General features: G+C 57.9%; 2 protein-coding genes and 1 long non-coding RNA gene across 9 annotated transcripts in view; 1 reads left to right on the top strand and 2 right to left on the bottom strand.

The window, feature by feature from the left end:
• ST3GAL4 (ST3 beta-galactoside alpha-2,3-sialyltransferase 4) overlaps positions 1–9,171 on the bottom strand; it is a 33,955-nt gene extending 24,784 nt beyond the window's left edge. For 2 of the 6 annotated variants that reach the window (XM_072953986.1, XM_072953984.1), the window contains exon 1: positions 8,094–8,305. Coding sequence is in view for 1 of the 6 variants with exons in the window: in XM_072953982.1 (XP_072810083.1) it covers positions 9,157–9,159 (3 nt within the window). In the remaining 5 variants the exon portion in view is untranslated. Of the gene's footprint in view, positions 1–6,914; positions 7,488–8,093; positions 8,306–9,156 lie in introns of those variants that run through there. The other 4 variants (XM_072953982.1, XM_072953988.1, XM_015244120.3 and 1 more) reach the window with 4 other exon arrangements.
• Positions 1,142–15,534, top strand: LOC116276717 (uncharacterized). Its single transcript, XR_012066642.1, has 3 exons — positions 1,142–4,440; positions 10,252–10,456; positions 12,850–15,534. It is a non-coding gene; the product is annotated as an uncharacterized lncRNA (long non-coding RNA).
• Positions 15,535–15,684: 150 nt separating this feature from the next.
• Positions 15,685–16,347, bottom strand: part of DCPS (decapping enzyme, scavenger) — a 33,086-nt gene continuing 32,423 nt past the window's right edge. The window contains exon 6 of one of the 2 annotated variants that reach the window (XM_072953989.1): positions 15,685–16,086. In XM_072953989.1, the coding sequence (XP_072810090.1) occupies positions 15,820–16,086 (267 nt within the window). In that variant the 3' untranslated portion in view covers positions 15,685–15,819. The remainder of the gene's footprint in view (positions 16,087–16,347) is intronic. The other variant, XM_072953990.1, reaches the window with a different exon arrangement.

Genomic DNA, 16,347 nt, shown 5'->3' on the forward strand with positions numbered 1-16,347 from the left:
AGGCTCTGGAGCCGGGGGCCCGGGGCTGCTCGACAAGGACAGGCAGAGGCTGCGGCCCTACAAAGAGGGAGCCAGAGGGGCTTCTGGGATCAGGTCCAGGGCCCAGGAGGAGGGAACAGAGGCCAGAGGGCACCAGCGGAGAAGGGTTCCCATCTTAAGGGAATGTGATCGGTTACAGGGCGGGGTGAGGACGGCCTCTCCGGCCCAGCCCCAAACCCTGTCTGGCCTCACTCCCAGACAGGCCCACAGCCCCCTCCTCTGCAGCTCCAGGGCTGGCAGGTGGGGCTCCAGAAAGGAAGGCAGGCATCAACAGGGCAGGGTCAGAGGACCTGGAAACGCAGCTTCTTCCCACCCTAGGAGGCCAGAAGCAGAACTGCAGGGTCAGTGCTTCTCCTCCCTCATCCCACACTCCCCGCTTCTCAACGGTTGGTCTCTCTCACTGCCCTCCCTCTCCTCCTCCTCCGGGTCCCTGTCCCCTTTCCAACCACCCCATCCTGGTGTCTCCTTGTCCCCATCTCCAGCTTCTCCTGCCTGCCTCCCCCGCCCCCGGTTATGTAAGGGTCCTGAGAACACACAGAGGGAGCTTTGTTGTCAAACCAAATCCATACGGAGCCGGGATCGGCCAGCGCAGCTGTTCCCCATTCCCTCCGCCTTGGCAGGGTCGAGATCCCGGGCAGGAAGCCCCCACGCGCCCCCATTTTGGGAGGTGGGGTCAAACACTGGCCCCAGGCTCCCCAGGCAACTGAATGGGTGGCCAGAGATCAGTCACCACTGCGTGGGACCACAGCAGGGGACTAGCCGGTCCCCAGGACAGAACAAAGCCTCGGTGCAAAGCCAGGGCCCCAAAGCCCAGAGAGCAGAGCTCTGTGCTGGGAACAGGGCTGCACGGCAAAGGCCCAGAGGGGAGTCCAGACTCCCACCCGCACATCCACACATGGATGCAGGTCCGTGTTCTCTCCCACACAGCCCACGTACACACTCATCCACACACTTATATGTGCACACACACGCGTGCGCATGCACCGTGTGTGCTCGCCTGGAAGGCCTCTGAGCAGAAACCTCTCTGCTCTGGCCAGCCTCCTCCATCCCAGCCGGTGCCGCTGGGGGAAGGCTTCTGCTTTGGAGAGAGGAGGGCGGAGGGCAGAGGGCAGAGGGCAGAGGCCAGAGAAGCTCCACCAGCCAGCACTTCTTTGGAGACCCTCTGGCTCCGGAATGAGATTCTGCTTTCCTGCCCAGGAAGATGTCCAAGGAGGTGGGTGAGGGCCCAGGAAGCTGAGCTTAAGATCAGAGCATCGCACACTTCGGGCAGGCACTGCCCCTTTACCAAGCCCACCTCAAAAATGCTGGAGCTGCCAACAAGAAGTGCTCCTGAAACTGCACTGTCCCGACCCAGCCCACCCGAAGTCCAGCGGCCACATCAGGCAGGACGGCGTGGATGCTGAGGCCTGGGGTGGGGCAGGGTGGAGGGCAAAGGAAAGGGGAGGAGGCAGACATGAAGGAAGAGAGGTGACCAGGATGGAGGTGAGAGAAATCTAGAGGAGACGGGAGGGAAGGCAGAAGGGTCGGAAAAAGAAGAGGAAAAGGACCAAGGAGGGGACAGCAGACGAAGGAGGGCGGTGTGGAGAAAAGGCCCCCACAGCCTGCGAGGGTGCCCCCACTCCACGAACGCACCCCCGCAGCCCCCACACACCCTCTCAGTCGGACAAGCGGGTCCAGGAGCAGCAGGACAGGGAAGGGGATCTTGGAACCTGGAGGATAGAGCAGGACCTCAGAGAAAGGACAGACAGGGGCAGGGTGAGAGGGAGCGCCAGGGAGGCCCAGGATTCCTCCTGAGGCAGCCCCTGCCTGGGGGAGTGTCACTCTGTGACCTTGAACAGCAAGTTACTTTTCTGAGTCTCAGCTCCTTTCTTGCAAAAAGAAAGCGTTATTGAGAGGCTGCTGTGTGCCAGTGCGGTGCCGGGTGCTGGGGATACGACGGGGCTGAGACGGTCCCAGTCCTGCCCTGCAGTCTAACAGCAGCCTGGACTTCGCAATGCCTGTCAGCTGTGCACCAGGCCCCGTGAGCTACCCACGTGCTATCAGCCCGATTATCAGATGTGCTGATGGAAGACCAATAAAGCCCCAGACATACCCAATTCACACAGCTGGGAGCACACACAGGTGACAGTCTACCTGCCCCACTTCCTGGCCCAGAAGGAAGGCAGCCTTGGGCCCACCCTGAGTCACAGAAAACACACCCGCATATACAGAGCTGGGCCCCAGGCGCTGGGATGTTACTTGAAATGCACTCTCATTCAAAAGCGTCACTTACTCAGAGGAGGAAACCAAGGCTCCACGTGGGACCCAGGGCCTTGCAGCCTGGCAAAGCACATGACCCGTCTCAGAGCCCTGCCCTCGCCCACCCGTCTGGTTCGGCTTGTGCCCCTCTGGGCTCCTGGGGAACAGGGTCCCCTGATGTGACAGATTAGGACCTGTTGGGGGGGTGAGGGTGCAAGGGTAAGTGACAAGTGTGCAGGGCTGTAGGGGAGGCCTCAGAACAGGCTGGAGCTGGATGCTGAAGGACATGCAATCCAGACAGCGGACTGCTGACAGCACCCAAGCCATTCGGGGGACAGGGGAGCAGAGGCGGGGAGCTGAGAGCATGCTGTGGGGAATGTAAGGACAGCCTTACCAAAGCCCAATGGGGGTTTTCAAATAAAAATGTCTTTAGGCCAAGACACCCTCTGTCCCACTTTCAAATGAAATTTTATGTGGAAACCCAGTATGTAGCAGGAATAGAGTGGAGCTGTTTGGGTCCCAGCAGGAATAGGCGTGAACCGCCCCCTCCTGAGCCCACACTCCTGAGATGACACCCCCCCTCGGGGGCGCCTTTCTTGGACCCAAATAAGGGGACAGCTGACGTCAGGACAGGAGGGGAGGTAAGGACCAGTCTGTGCAAGGACCCGAAGGCTGGGCTGAGGAGGGCAACAGATGGGGGCAGGAGTGTGGCCAGCTGGCCTGGAGAGGGGGGAAGGGGGAAATGCCCTCCTGGGGGGCCGACTCCTGTCCAACCCCCCGGGCTCCTGCCTGCCTCTGTGGTGTCTGAACAGACTGCGGGGCCGGGCCCTGGGACAGACAGCTCGGATATCAGAAGGGAAACTCTCTCTTCACCCCAGGAAAAAGGGGAAGCAAGGCAGGGCCACAGAGAAGACAAGGTCAGAAAACCCAATCTACATCCTCCTTCTGTTCATCAAACAAATGTTTACTGAGCACTTCTTTGCTAGACATCGTTCCAGGCATGAAGAACACGGCGCCCACCAACAGGTTCCCAGAGCTCACACCAAACCCGAAAATCTCAGGAAGGAAAAGGCCCTGAAAGTTTTCAAACCCACCCACACCACAAACATGCCCCTCCAATGCCTGCATCTCCTCTGGTGGTCCCTGTCAAGGTCATGGGTCTAAGCTTGTTCATCTTCAGCAACCAGGCACTCGCCCCTCCACAGGCAGAGGCGCGCCTCTGGGTCCCTCCCCGCCCAGCAGAGGCAAGGGAGTCAACAGAGCACTGAATGCACTGTTAAACCTACAAGTTTTATTTTATATCATGACAAAATATAATGCCTCATGTCTAGCTCTGCTGGTTCTCAGTCAATTGCTTGGAACCAAAGGAAACAAGCAGGCTCCATGCTCACCTGCCCAGGGTTCCTAGGTCCCTCGGCCTCTGCCACGTCTGTCCCCTGCTTTGCTCCCCTCCCATGACCCTTGAGCAGTGGGTTCCCAAAGCTGGCCCCTGCTGGCCCCCACGTCTCTCCTGTGGTCCTTCCAACCAGGCCTCCCACCCCCTGACCCGAGCTGAGAGGGCTGTGGTGGCGGCGGCCTGAGGGTGGGACAGAGCGGAAAAGGGTCTTTGAGGAGCCTCTCTGGCCTTGAGCCAGGCTAGGACGGGGGTCCGGGAGAGCCTGGAAGCAAAGCTGCTGCGACCTGGCAGGAACCTGGGGACGCCAGGGGCCGAGAGCAGCCACCTTGCCAGGGTCCCTGGCACACAGACCCCGCAGGACCCCTCCCCTTCCCCACGTGTCGTCGTGGTTGCCGGATGAGGCCTTGCAGCCTTGTGGGCGGCAGCCGGGGAGCTGCCTTTCCAAGGAATAGGAGCCGGCGGGCAGGCCAGATGGAAGCAATTACGGGCGGGAAAGCGGGAGAGGTGGGGGCCTGGCAGGGGCTGGGAGGGGCCCCAGCGGGAGGGAGGAAGGCAAACCCGACCCTGCCCAGCTCGAGAGGCCGGGACAGGACGCAGGGGACGGGGCGCCAGGACCGGCAGGGCCAGATGTGGGGTGCAGGACTGCAGAGAGCTGCGGGCCGGGAATCAGGAGGGCCGTGCTCCCCCTTTGTCACCACCACCCTGTGGCCTTGAGCAAACCTCTTCACACCTCTGGGTCTCAGCCTCTTCACGGATCACAGGGCAGGGTAAGATGAGCTCGGGAGCAGCAGAGAACGGGGCTGAAAAGTGCAGGTTTTGGAAACAGGCCTAGGTGTGAGTCCCAGCGCAGTGCCTTAGGAGCTGTGTGACCTTGGCCAAGTGGCTTAATCTTGTCTTCATTTACAAATGGGTTTAAAGAAAGGGTTGTGTGAGCTCACCTGAAGTGATGTAAATAAGTGGACAGCTCAGCACTTTTTTTTCTTCAGGTTATGGGGTCAGGCTTTTAGTAAGAGCTTGATAGTTAAATGCTCACTACTTCTGTTATTTGCCAAGTCCCTTCTGTTGTAAAGACAGGTATCTACGGCCGCTGTCCGGGCAGGGGACACGGGTCAGACCACAGGCCCTAGGAGCACCACTGCGGGCCGTGGAACCCACACCCTGCAGGAGGGTCTGGAGCCGAAGCAGACACTCCGGTGCGCTGGCCCAGCCCTCTGCAAACCGCTCTCTGTCCTCTTGCGCACAACCATCTTCCCCACCCCACCTCCCCGGGGAAGGTAAGATCCTGGAGCCCCTGACCCACTCAGGTTTTGGAGTGAAGCTGCCAGCAGGAAGAAGGGACCATCCTACTCCCAGGCCTTCCTCGCCCTCAAAGCCCAGAAGCACACCCCACGGCCCGGGCAGCAGCGCCCTCCTCCCTGCGGGGCTTGCGGCAGCAGCCAGGGCCTCAGGCTCCAGAGCGGTCTCCTCCTGTCTCTGTAGGGTGCCTTCGCAAGGGGTGGGGAGGCAGAGATCCAGCAGTAGGTCTCCTGGTCCCCAGGCAAGGGGCCAAGACTAAAAGAAAACCTGCAGCTCTGAATGGCCTTCCTCACTCTGAAGAGCAATCAACCCAGCACACCCCTGGCAGAGTCCACCGCCTGCTAGGCTCATGGGCGCCAGTCGGGGGCCCATGGCACCTGCCTGGGGCCCAGGCATCATGTACAGCTGCTCCTACTTGTAGCTACGTTTGACCACTTCCTCCATCTGTGGAATAAAGTGCGTCACAGCGTGCACACACACACACAGACACAGGGAATGCAGTCGAGGTCAGGAGGAAACAAACCTGAGGCCAGAGGTGGCCAGCAGCCCTTCCAGGGGTACTCAAAACACTCATGCAAAAGTGCTGAGGGCCTCTGGGAAGGGGTGACAAATGAGAGAGGGGAATTAATAACCACAGCCAGCGCAACCCACATGCCCTAGTCATTTCCTCAAGAAAACCAAAAATTTCAGGGCAAGGCCATGAGTCTTGAGAAGCAAGAAGGACCCTGAGGGCAAGGGGCAGAAGAAACCAACCAGCGGCTGCAGGGAATCGGCTGCAGGGAATCACGTAGCCACGGGGCAGCTGAGGAATCAGGAGGGAGGTCTGTTTGCTTTCTGGGTGCCCTGCTCCCCAGCTCCCCCGAGGAGCGGGCTCTGGTGGCCGCCTTGGCCACAGTCTGTAGGTCTGGGCCTCACACTGTGGGACCCTCTGGGACACTGATCTGAAGGGTCCCCTTCAGGAGGCAGGGGCTCTGCGTCCCCGGGGGCTGGAACCATTCTGTATGATTCTGAGGTGGAGGGTCCCCCTTCCCCCAGACAGCGCGGGCAAACCTTTAAGCTGCTCTGAGAGGAGGAATTCACCCAGAATGTGCCCAGACCGGGCCTGGGTGAGCAGCCGGTGCACGGCAGAGGCGAGGCCAGTGGCGGTTAGCCACATATGACCACAGGTTAAGCTGGGACACAGGAAGGAAGGTCTGGCCACTCTGCTCCAGCTGGAGAAGGGAGGGTCCTTTCAGGATTTGTTACAATTCTGAAAGCAGATTCTCGGCTCTGCCCAGAAAACTGGATCCTAGGACTCTAAAAGGTCTGGGAGGGCGGAAGGACCAAAGAACTCCGTTTCTGAGGAGTGGGGGTTGAGGCAGTGCTCTGGGTAGGGAAGCGGGCAAGGGAGGGGAGGGAAGGGAAGACAGCCCAGAAGGCACCAAGGGCTTCCTTAGCTGGGCCTCCACTCACCGGCAAGGGGCCCTGTGGCCACGAGCAGCAGCTCACACCACAACCACAGATGCCTCTCAGCTCGCGTCCCAAGCAGGAGACTCACTCTACTTTCTGAACTCCTTTCTCCAACACCCCTCTGCTCCTAACTCCTGTCAACCTGGACTCTGGGTGGGGGATGGTCCCCACTCCTGTCTCTCCCTCAGCTGCAAGAGGGAGATCCAGGACCCAGGGAACAGCCTCAGATCTCCCACCTAGCACACTGGTGCTCAAGGACGAGGCACCAGAGCACTCCCAGTGGAGACAAAAGCAGGGCCGGGAACAGCTCGGAGGGACCTGGGCCACCTCGGCTCAGGTAGGAGGTATTCACAGCTCCCAGCACAAGAAAACACCCCAGAAGTTAATTTCTAGGCCCCAAACAGCTGGCATCTCCCAGGCACACTCTCTAGAATTATGGGGCAGCTCTGGAATGAGAGTGTGAGAGAAACACTGCTAACAGCAGACACACACATACCTCTGCCTTGGCGCAGACACCTTCCACAGCGCTCAGCACCTATCAGCTCGTTTACGATCTCCCCACAGATGCCAGGGCCGAGGCCTGGAGCTGGTGGGCGGCACAGCAGCACCGTTCAGGAGAGCGCGGCATTGGTTTGTGCCTCTTGGGACACCCTAGCCAGACCAGGCCCGTTCCCAAGGTTCCGCAAAGAATAAGTCAGCCTGAACTTGGCTTCCACATTGTGCCTCTCCCCTGGCGGTGGAAAGCACAGGCTTCCCTGAGAAGCCTGTAGGGGTGCCAGCCCGTGGGTGGTCATGAGGTCAGACGGGCACAGCTGGGCACCCGGACACTGCCTAGAGCCCCAGCCTTCTGGTAGGAGCCCCCTCCCCTGGCCCTCAGGATCCAGTCTGTGGGACAGAGGGAGCAGCAGCAGTAGATCAGGCCCCGGATGGCCCAGACAGAGCCTCCCCCAAGACTGGGAGTGGAGGGGGCAGACGTGCTGGAAGCTTTAGGATGCCTGGGAGGTCCCTGCCGGCAGGGGCCCCCAAGGGGCACCAGGAGCAGACAGCTGCGCCCATGGATTCTGGCCCCTCTGTACTCCACCTTCACCCCAACCCCATCCCTCCCCACTGCCCACCAGCCAAGCAGCTCTGAGGCACAGTAGCCTAGGCCCAAAGACCCCCACGACGTGGACCTGGTGTCCTCGCATGGCCAGCCTTCAGCTAGCAACCCCCTCCTTTGGGCTCTTCTTGGCGACCTTGGGACTCCTGCACACAGAAGGACCCAGCAAAGCCTGTCACCTCCAGCAGAGCCAGCCCATGGATCTCCTGGACGTGGTAGGGCAGTTGTGGGGAGAAACCATGGCTCAGAGGCGGCTGAAGGTGGGGACGCCTCTCCAGCCTGGGCGCAGGGGTAGCGGCTAGAAACTTTCCAGAGAAGAGGACCGTCCTGTTCGCGCACTCCCAGGGAGCAAAGAGAAGCGGCTTCCCGCGAAAAGCGGTCCAGAGAAAGGGATACGGGGCTGTGGCCGCCCCCCCCGCCACCCCGGGAGCCGGCCCCGCGCGGCGCCCACGTGCCCGGCCCGACCACCAGCTCCCCCGGCCGCGGGGCCGGGCCGGGCGGGGGGCCCGGCGGCCGGGCCCGGGCGCGCCCCGCCCTCCCCCGCGGGCCCCACGGGCCGGGCCGCCGCGTACTCACCCTCGCGGGTGGAGCGGGGCGGGGCAGGGCAGTTCCGCGCGCAGCTCCGATCCGCTAGGCGCTCGCGCTGGAGGCGCGGCGCTGGCGCGGCGGCTCCGCTCGGCCGGGTCCCTGTCCCGGGCGCGGGGCCGGCCTGGGAGCGGGCGAGTCCGCCTGCTGGGAGGCGGGGGCCCGGGCCCGGGCCCGGTCGCGGGGCGGGGAAGGGGCCGGACACGCTTGCGCACACGGCCAGGGAGCCGACTGGGGAGCAGGCGGGTGGAGGAGGAAGGGCGGGGTGGAGGAGGAGGAAGGGCAGGGGCTATCCCGCTTGCGGGCGGGGCCGCTGCCGGGCGGCTCGGGATGGTGCGGGAGCCGCGGAGGCCGGGGGAGAGGGCGGGCGGCGGGGCCCGGCAGCCAGGGGCGCGGAGGGGTCGACCGACCGGGCAGGCGCGGAGGGGCGGGAGAGGAGGCCGGTGGGGTGAGGGGAGAGCTCTGGCGGGCGCAGCCTGTGAGTGGCACCAGAATGGATGTGCCCAGCGCAGCCTCTGCACACCCTCCTGGGAACAATGAGACCCAACAAAGGGCTCTCCGCTCTCCCACACGGTGAGCCGCATCCTTCCCTCACGCAGGAAAGCGAGGCACTGAAGAGGGAGGGCCACCCCACCATGCACAGTGGCCAGGTGCCCTGGACAGAGACCTGGGCCCTTCCCCTGCCCTGCTCCGGATCTGCTGCCCCCACACTGTTCCCTCTACATCCCTCTTTGCACACCCTCTCTTGGCCTTGAGAAAGTGTCTCAGTTTCTGTTCCTTACTGAAGGCGCCAGGCATCCTGTCTCCGGGGGAAACCCCATCAGGCCGCTACCCTAGTTCCTGGGGCCCACGCACCGCAATCAAACCTGGGAACTATTCAGGCCAGTAACAGTCCAGAAGTCACCCACAGAACAGTCCTCAGCACCCAGGACTCTCTTTCATAGGTTAGTGTTTACTGAGCCCTTAGTGTGAACAGCCTGATGCTGGGGGCTCCAGGGCTAAGAGGAAAGTGTAAGACACCCCACCACCACCACCACCACCCAAGGAAGCTCACCATCCAGTAACAGAGAGAAGGCTCACGGCGGACTCCCATTCAACAATAAGGCAAGACAGGATGTGACTAAGTATAAGGTGTAACTGCCGAAGAGGAGTCACAAGTGTCAGTTCAAGATTCATTTCACCTGAAACTGGACGGACTGTTTATCGGCTGAGAACAGATAACACAGAAAGCTCTACCCTGCATGAGCAAAGTGGAGAAAGCAGGGTGAAGACAGACAGCCTCAAGTTCTTCCATAGGTGACTGTTCCCTCCTAAATCACACCTTGTGTGGGCAGAGGTCTTTTTCTGCATTTCACCCATATCTAACTTAATTATGTTTGAATCGTGCCTTTGTCAAATATTCGCTCAACAAATATTTATTGTATATCAGCTCCAGGTCTGGAACTAAGCTAGGGAGAAAGAACACAATGACTTAAGTCCCTGCCCTGGGTAAGGCTAGAGGAAGATGGAATCGCTTCCCTGTCGTACAGGTGGGAAACCTGGCCTGAAGGGAGTGAGCATCCACCCAAAGTGACCGGGCGAGTCTGGCAGTGCTGAGCTGAGAAACAGCCCAGCGTCTGCACTTCAGTCAACTAGATCTCCACACAGTTGGCAGTTCTCGCTGTGAACCATGTAAGAGTCACTTTGTGGGAAAACAGAACAGAAGGGTCCACTTTTGCTCCTGGAGACCTGATTTCCAACTCTGCCTCAGTCACTAAATAACTTTAATTTTCTTACTAGAAGAAAATGAAATAAGTGTGCTAATTTAAAGGGCTGTAACACAACATTGTAAAATGACTATAACTCAATTTTTTAAAGTTTATAAAATTTTAAAATTTTAAAAAATTTTAAAAAATAATAAAGGGCCGTTGTAAGTATTAACTCAGGCAGTGGACCTGAATTTGCTCTGGAAGTACAAGGTGCTATGTAAGTGTGTGCTGTTGTTCCACGGGTGGAATCCCCCCTCTGTCCTATAAGCTGCATTCAGATCTCCTATCCCCGCCCTCCTCCAGTTTATCCCAGGCCTGGTGACTGGTTGCCAGAAGCTAACTGTAATCCTGACTTCTCCCCTCAGGCCACAATGTGCTGACTCATGATCTTTCCCCTCCAGCTTCTCAATGGCACAGCCAGATGCTGACCTAGCCGCCTAGAACCCGTCATCCGTGGGTCAGGAGGATTCTGGTACTTTTCATCTGGAGCCCCTTCTGCCTCTCCAGCCCCTCTTCAGCCCATCTGCAAGGCACTTTGAGTTGCTCAGCAAGAGGCCATGTGGTGGGGCAAGCAGGACTCTGGCTCCTGAGACCGCCCTGTCGGAGGTGAGCTGTGCAAAGGTTGCAGGAAGACTACCTGAGGGTCCATGGTCTGGGTTCTGGTCCCCTTCTCAGCCATGCTGCCTCCATTCCCACCTCCTCTGCCCCCCTCCCTTACCTCTCTGGCTCTGGCTCTGCTGTGGTGGAAGTGGAGGACACCGCTCTGCTGGGGCAGCAGAGGGCCCTCGCTTGGAGCAGAGGGAGGAGGCAGAGGACAAGGGGCGTGGGAGGGGCAGTTGCATCTGGAGCTGGGGGGCCCAGGGCCCGCGGCTCCTCCCTGGCAGGCAGGGGTGTGGGTAGCAGGCGCCGAGCTACTTGACACATGTCCCTCACAGGCTTCTGGCCCCCATCCCTCACACGTGCCATGTTAGCATCCTGCCCACCAGGAGGAGGGAACGGCAGGATGCTGTTTGAGGAAGAAACAGACCCAATCCGGCATTTCAGAACGCTTTTAAAAATAGCAACTCCAGGATGGTGTTTCAGCTCCTATTTTTATCAGATTTATATGGCTGGACGTTGGAACTGAGCAGTTCCCAGGGTTCTCAATAGCAGTGGACATCACTATTGTAGTCTTAGAAACCGGCTGGTAGGCCAGGCCTAAAATGCATTCCAGGAGCCTGTAGGCTGGAAGAGATCCCGAGAAGTCATTGCACACAATTCTTGTCTCTTTTGGGGGCCATAAGCAATTAACCACAGATAGTTTGTGGCTTGTTTTTTGCGTTAAAGTCTCTTGGTTGCCATGACTCCACTACATAATCTAGGATTTCACGGCCTTCTAATCTAGAGATCCTTTTAAACATCTAACCCAAATATCGCTGGGCGCAACCTTTAGGCCCTTCTTGCAGTAGGAAGATAGCAGTTACCATTTATGAGCTCTTAGTATGTCCACAAAACTCACTTATTTAATCCTCGCCAAACCCCTCAGGGTGGGCACTGCTATCACTCCTAGTTTAGGAGCAGTTATGGGACTTGCCCAAGATCATATCTGGTTATGATGCAGCTCCTCTGCCGGAATCATCACAACATGCTGGCTCTCCAAAGGAGGTGGAACAGAAGTTAAGAACTTCCCCCTTTAGCCTTGACTTTCATTTCTTCCTCATGGTCCTGAAGAGAAAACTGGCCAGGGTGCTATTCAATGTGTGTGCCCCCTGCTAGAAGCCAAGTTCTAGGTCCCAGCCATGCTGAGCCATGGTCTCCCTGACTGCTGGGTTTTGGCTTCAGCTGGCCATTTGGCTGTCAAGTTTTAGCCCAGAAGTCTGGCTTCTCTTGGCATAAGCTCCCACAGCCCCCTGTGCTTTTCCACTCGTGGAATTACTTTGTACCTACATTCCTCACTATGGTAAGCTCCAGGAGAGTTCTATGTCCATAGAGTTGCTTAAAAAACGAAAAAAAAAAAGTAGGGTAGATGTTTACAACCTGCTGATTGAATTGAAACACTTTAAACAAATACAGCCCATGCTTATTTTTTTATCAGTGGTTAAAACTTGGTAGCTTCAAATTTATATAAACTTCAGAATCCAATATAATTTCAGTAATAATATAGAACAACTGTAGGGTTGGCAACATTAATTTTGCTAGGCAAAGCTATTTAAAAAACAAGTACTGTTAATTATCACCATCTTCTTACAAAGGACATTTTAGCATTCTATACATATGTTTGAAATAAAGATTTAGTCCTTTCTGAGAAGAGTCAGCAGACCAACATGAACCTATTCAGAAAGAAAATAGATACATTAAAATGTTTAGGATATAGAAGTATTACAAGAGAAATATTTTCAAGTATCACTTGGTATGTAATTGTTTCTTAATTTTTTTCTCCATTCCAGGATCTATATAGGCAACAAAAAACAGGCAATGTGGAGCTCACTGTCCAACTTGTCCTGAAATGTTATTTTTCTCAGTTTCACGAAGGAATGTTGACAAATGTAGAACTCTCAGCAATTTTGCTCTGTGAGGAAACATTTGGGCAAACTGAGAGGAGCCAAGCAACAGGAGTCCAGCCTCCCACCACTCCCTCCCCTCCCCAACCAAGCTGGGAAGGTGGCAGGGAGCCATCCAGGATTTATCCAGGCAGGGTGACATCTACCACGGCTCCAGCAGAGAAGGGCCGCAGGCAGGCACACTGAGGGCACGCAATAAAACCCGGAAGACCCTCTTTCCAGCACCAGGAACAGATGCACACACTGCCAGAAAGGGGCTGGGGTTGCTCCTTAGTCAAGGTGGGGCTTCAGGCTCCTGGGTCTGGCTTTCTCACGATGCTGTCTCAGAGGAGGGAGGAGGCTGGGTTCTGCAAAACGAAAGCAGCAGGAGAGCTGAGGCTGAGGAGGTGGGTGGCTCTTATTCTGGACTGAGAACCAGGAGACTGGACTGGATTCAGAGCCGAGCTCCTTTGCTTGCAGGTGAAAGGTGCTGGTCCAGCTGCCGCCACCTGCTCCGGGCCCAAGATGCTGTGATGGAGGGAGCTGCTTTTGGATCCCCGTGGACAGAGACTACCTAGACACAAGTTCAGAAGAAGCATAACAAAGCGACTGGCCTCCTGACTCGGCCAGTTCTTCCCTGCAGCTCTTCCAGAGTCCCACCACTCAGGTGAGATGGAGATGCAGTGAAGGAACGGTTCCCAGTGGTGACAAAGTTAGTCTACCTCAGGCGGAGAGTCTCGAGGTCCATCACCAAGGCCCCTTTTATCCAACTGGCCGTTTCCCAGAGTAAATGCAAACAATTCTTGTGGGCAGTGACCCTAGACACTGCTGGGGGCTTTGGGGGCAGGAGGCTGAGCCGGACGTCTTCTCTGAGAGCAGTTTCTGGCTTGCAGGTGCTCCCTGGGTCTTAGTTACTCCTCTTGCAGGCTCTGGGGGAGAACTGACTCTCTTCCCCTTGAAAAGCAGAGTGGGTCCTGACACACAAGCATCATCTCTGCCTCCCAGTCCTGCAAGGGAGCAAACCGAGCCTCCCTCTAGATCAGCCCCTAACTCCCGTCCTGTCCCGTCCTGTCCTCTGCTCACCAGCCCCACTGAGCCACGCCTCTGGAGGGTACCATCCACAGGTCGTACTGCCTCCCTGTTCCCATCAGCACTTTGCAGTGCTGGTCCATGGAGACGCTGGTAGGTATTTGGTGGATGGATGAGCAAACATGTGAGGAGGGAGATGGGGCAGATCAGGCACTGATCTGCCAGGGAGTCAAGGCGGGAGAGGCCGGGGATGCCTTCACAGGGCACAGCTCCAGGGAGTTAAGAGACCCATCCTGGCTGTCCTCCTGTTGGTCCAGGATTGGCCACCTGTTAGTCTTACCTGAACTTTCACCCTCCGTGTGAAGCCGGATGAGACCCTCGCTGACAGAACTTGATCTGTCAGGGGCGAGAGGACACTCCCAGGATGGAGTCCCTCCACTCTGCCAAGAGGAACCTCTCTAGGTTAGTGTCCCCTCCACTCCTCTGATCGGCCTCGTTTATTTTCATGATAGTTCAGGAGGAGGTCCTCTTCAGACCTCCCAACTCTTTATTTTTCTTATACACGGATGACAAGGACAAGCAGGGCTCCCCTTCAAAGCCAGCCGGGTGTTCTCTGGCCGGAATCCCCACCTGGCGGGGGAAGCTGGCTCCCGCCTCAGGGCCCCACTCCCAGCTCTCTCCCTCCAACTGGCCCCTCAGCACCCTCGACACCCCACTTCACTCAGGCCTTCCTGCTGGAGGCGCGCTGGGTGGGCCACTGTGCCAAATGCTGTTGAGATTCCAAAAGCCCACTCTGGACATCAGCCTGGGGCAGCCCTGTCTGCAGGGCAGCCTCCCCTGTGTTGTCTCCTTTAACTCCTAAGTTCGCCGGTCTGCGTGCCCACTGGCCTGGAGGCCGGGAGCTTCATTTTAGTCATCTCTGCACCCCACGCTCAGGACACTGTCAGGACCAGTCAGCCAGTGAGTCAAAGTGTGAGAGGAAGCAACATGGTCCCACGTGATGTTTACCCAGCAGATCACGGATCCTCACCCCTGCTCCCCTTTACAAAGAAAAAGGCTCAGGAACAGGCTCTGGATGCCTTGGGTCTGGGACGGTGTTCTGGGGTGAATGTCGACCCCGGGAGGAGAGCACGGACCAGCATCCAGGGCGGTGCCTCACCTGTAGTACATGTCTAATAAACACGTAAGGAACAAAGGACCGGAGCTCAGCTCTGAACCCAGCCTCCTGGCTCTCGGTCCAGGGGAGCAGAAGAGCCACACCCCTCCACCGCCTCAGCTCTCCTCCCGCTTCCATTTTGCAGACCCCACCTCCTGCCTCCTCTGAGTAGAGCATCATGAGAAAGCCAGTCCCAGGAGCCCGCAGCCCCACCTTGACTAAGGAGCAGATGCCAGCCCCTCTCCACCAGCACGTGCATCTGTCCCCGGTGCCGGAAAGCGGGCCTCGTGTTTAACTGCGTGCCCTCAACATCCGCCGCGCCCGTGTCCCTGCTCTGCTGGAGCAGTAGTAGATGTCACCTTGCCCAGATAAGCCCCTGATGGCTCCCTGCAGCCATCAGCCTCGGACACTTTTAAGTCCCTTCCTGGCCTTGAGACTCTTTGGACGGGGACCTATGACGCTGGTCACACCTTGAACCCCTGCCCCTCAGGGCTTTTGGACTCCACTGCAACCATGTCATTTTGCCCTGCTGAGACACTTTGTATTTGCTCTTCTGGTTGCTCCGTGTGAGTTTGTTTTGTCTTCCTGCCCAGATAATGAACTCAAGGCCAGGGACTCACTGACCAAATAATGGAAGCAAAGGCAGGCTTCTGGGGCTTATGTCACCTGATTCTTATTAAAGCCCTCCTCCTTCCAGGAGGCGATCTTCCATCCTTGTCAACAGGAGTTTATCAGCGGGGTTGGCTCACATGCGGGAAGTGTGACCTCAATGCTCAATGGGAAGGGAAAGAGGAAGTACCACAAAAAAAACTGATAGATTTTTTTTCCAAAAAGTTTCCGTCTTTGGTTTTTTGGGGAAACTCCCAGATATAGGAACCCAGAAAACTAACAGAAAGATACAGCAAGTGGGAAGAAGGAAGAGGGCCATGGCAGCAGGAGTGAAAGCAGAGGTAGTCGGACTCAGGACGCGGGAGTCAGCGAGGACGGGCAGGTGCACAGGGACCCAGAGGGAGCCCTGCATCCTCCCAGCCGGCTGCAGCCGCCACCAGACACTCGCCCCCACTCAAGACCTTCCCTGCTGGGTTCTGCCCACTCCACCTCCCCAGGCCACACCGGCAGGCCACACCAAATGAGACCGACACTTTATTCTCATGCTGGGAAGAAGCCAGTACAAAATACACTTTTAAAAAAAATTCACTTGGTGCTAAAAATCCCACCCCCCGCCCACATCAGTGTTTTTCTCCAGACGGCCTGGGGCGGGGGAATCAGCTTTTCTGGGCCTCCTGCAAGAGCGCGAGCAGGGGGTCATCGGCCCTGAGGGCAAAGGTGAGGGTGCGCCGCTGGTAGTGCTCAGGGTCGTGCTCCAGGTTCTCGATCACCTCGGCCAGCAGGTGGGCGCGCTCCACCCCCGCGCCGGGGGCCTCGAAGCCCAGCGCCGCGAAGTGCACGTGCAGGTGGTAGTAGGAGGGCAGGTAGTGCAGGAACACACGGAGGCGGTCAGCCCTCACCTGGTAGCGCTGCAGGATGGCCTCCTGGCGAGAGAGGACAGTGACGGGGGGTCACTCTGCTGCCCGTAAAGCAGCACCAGAACCCCCTCCTGCTTGCGATGCGACCAGCCTCTGGACATCTAGTCAAAGCCCTCCCCACGGCTCTCTGCCAATCTAGGGAGTCAGCAAGTGCGGGTGACAGCAGCAAAACGGAGGCGCTTTCTCCCAAAGGAAGGGGGCGGCAGCCTGGACCGGCCTCCCACATGGTAAAACCTCAACAGTCACCACTGGCCATCTAGGAAGTCC

The sequence above is a fragment of the Vicugna pacos genome, chromosome 33 (genome assembly GCF_048564905.1).
Source record: "Vicugna pacos chromosome 33, VicPac4, whole genome shotgun sequence".
NCBI classification, from domain to species: domain Eukaryota; kingdom Metazoa; phylum Chordata; class Mammalia; order Artiodactyla; family Camelidae; genus Vicugna; species Vicugna pacos.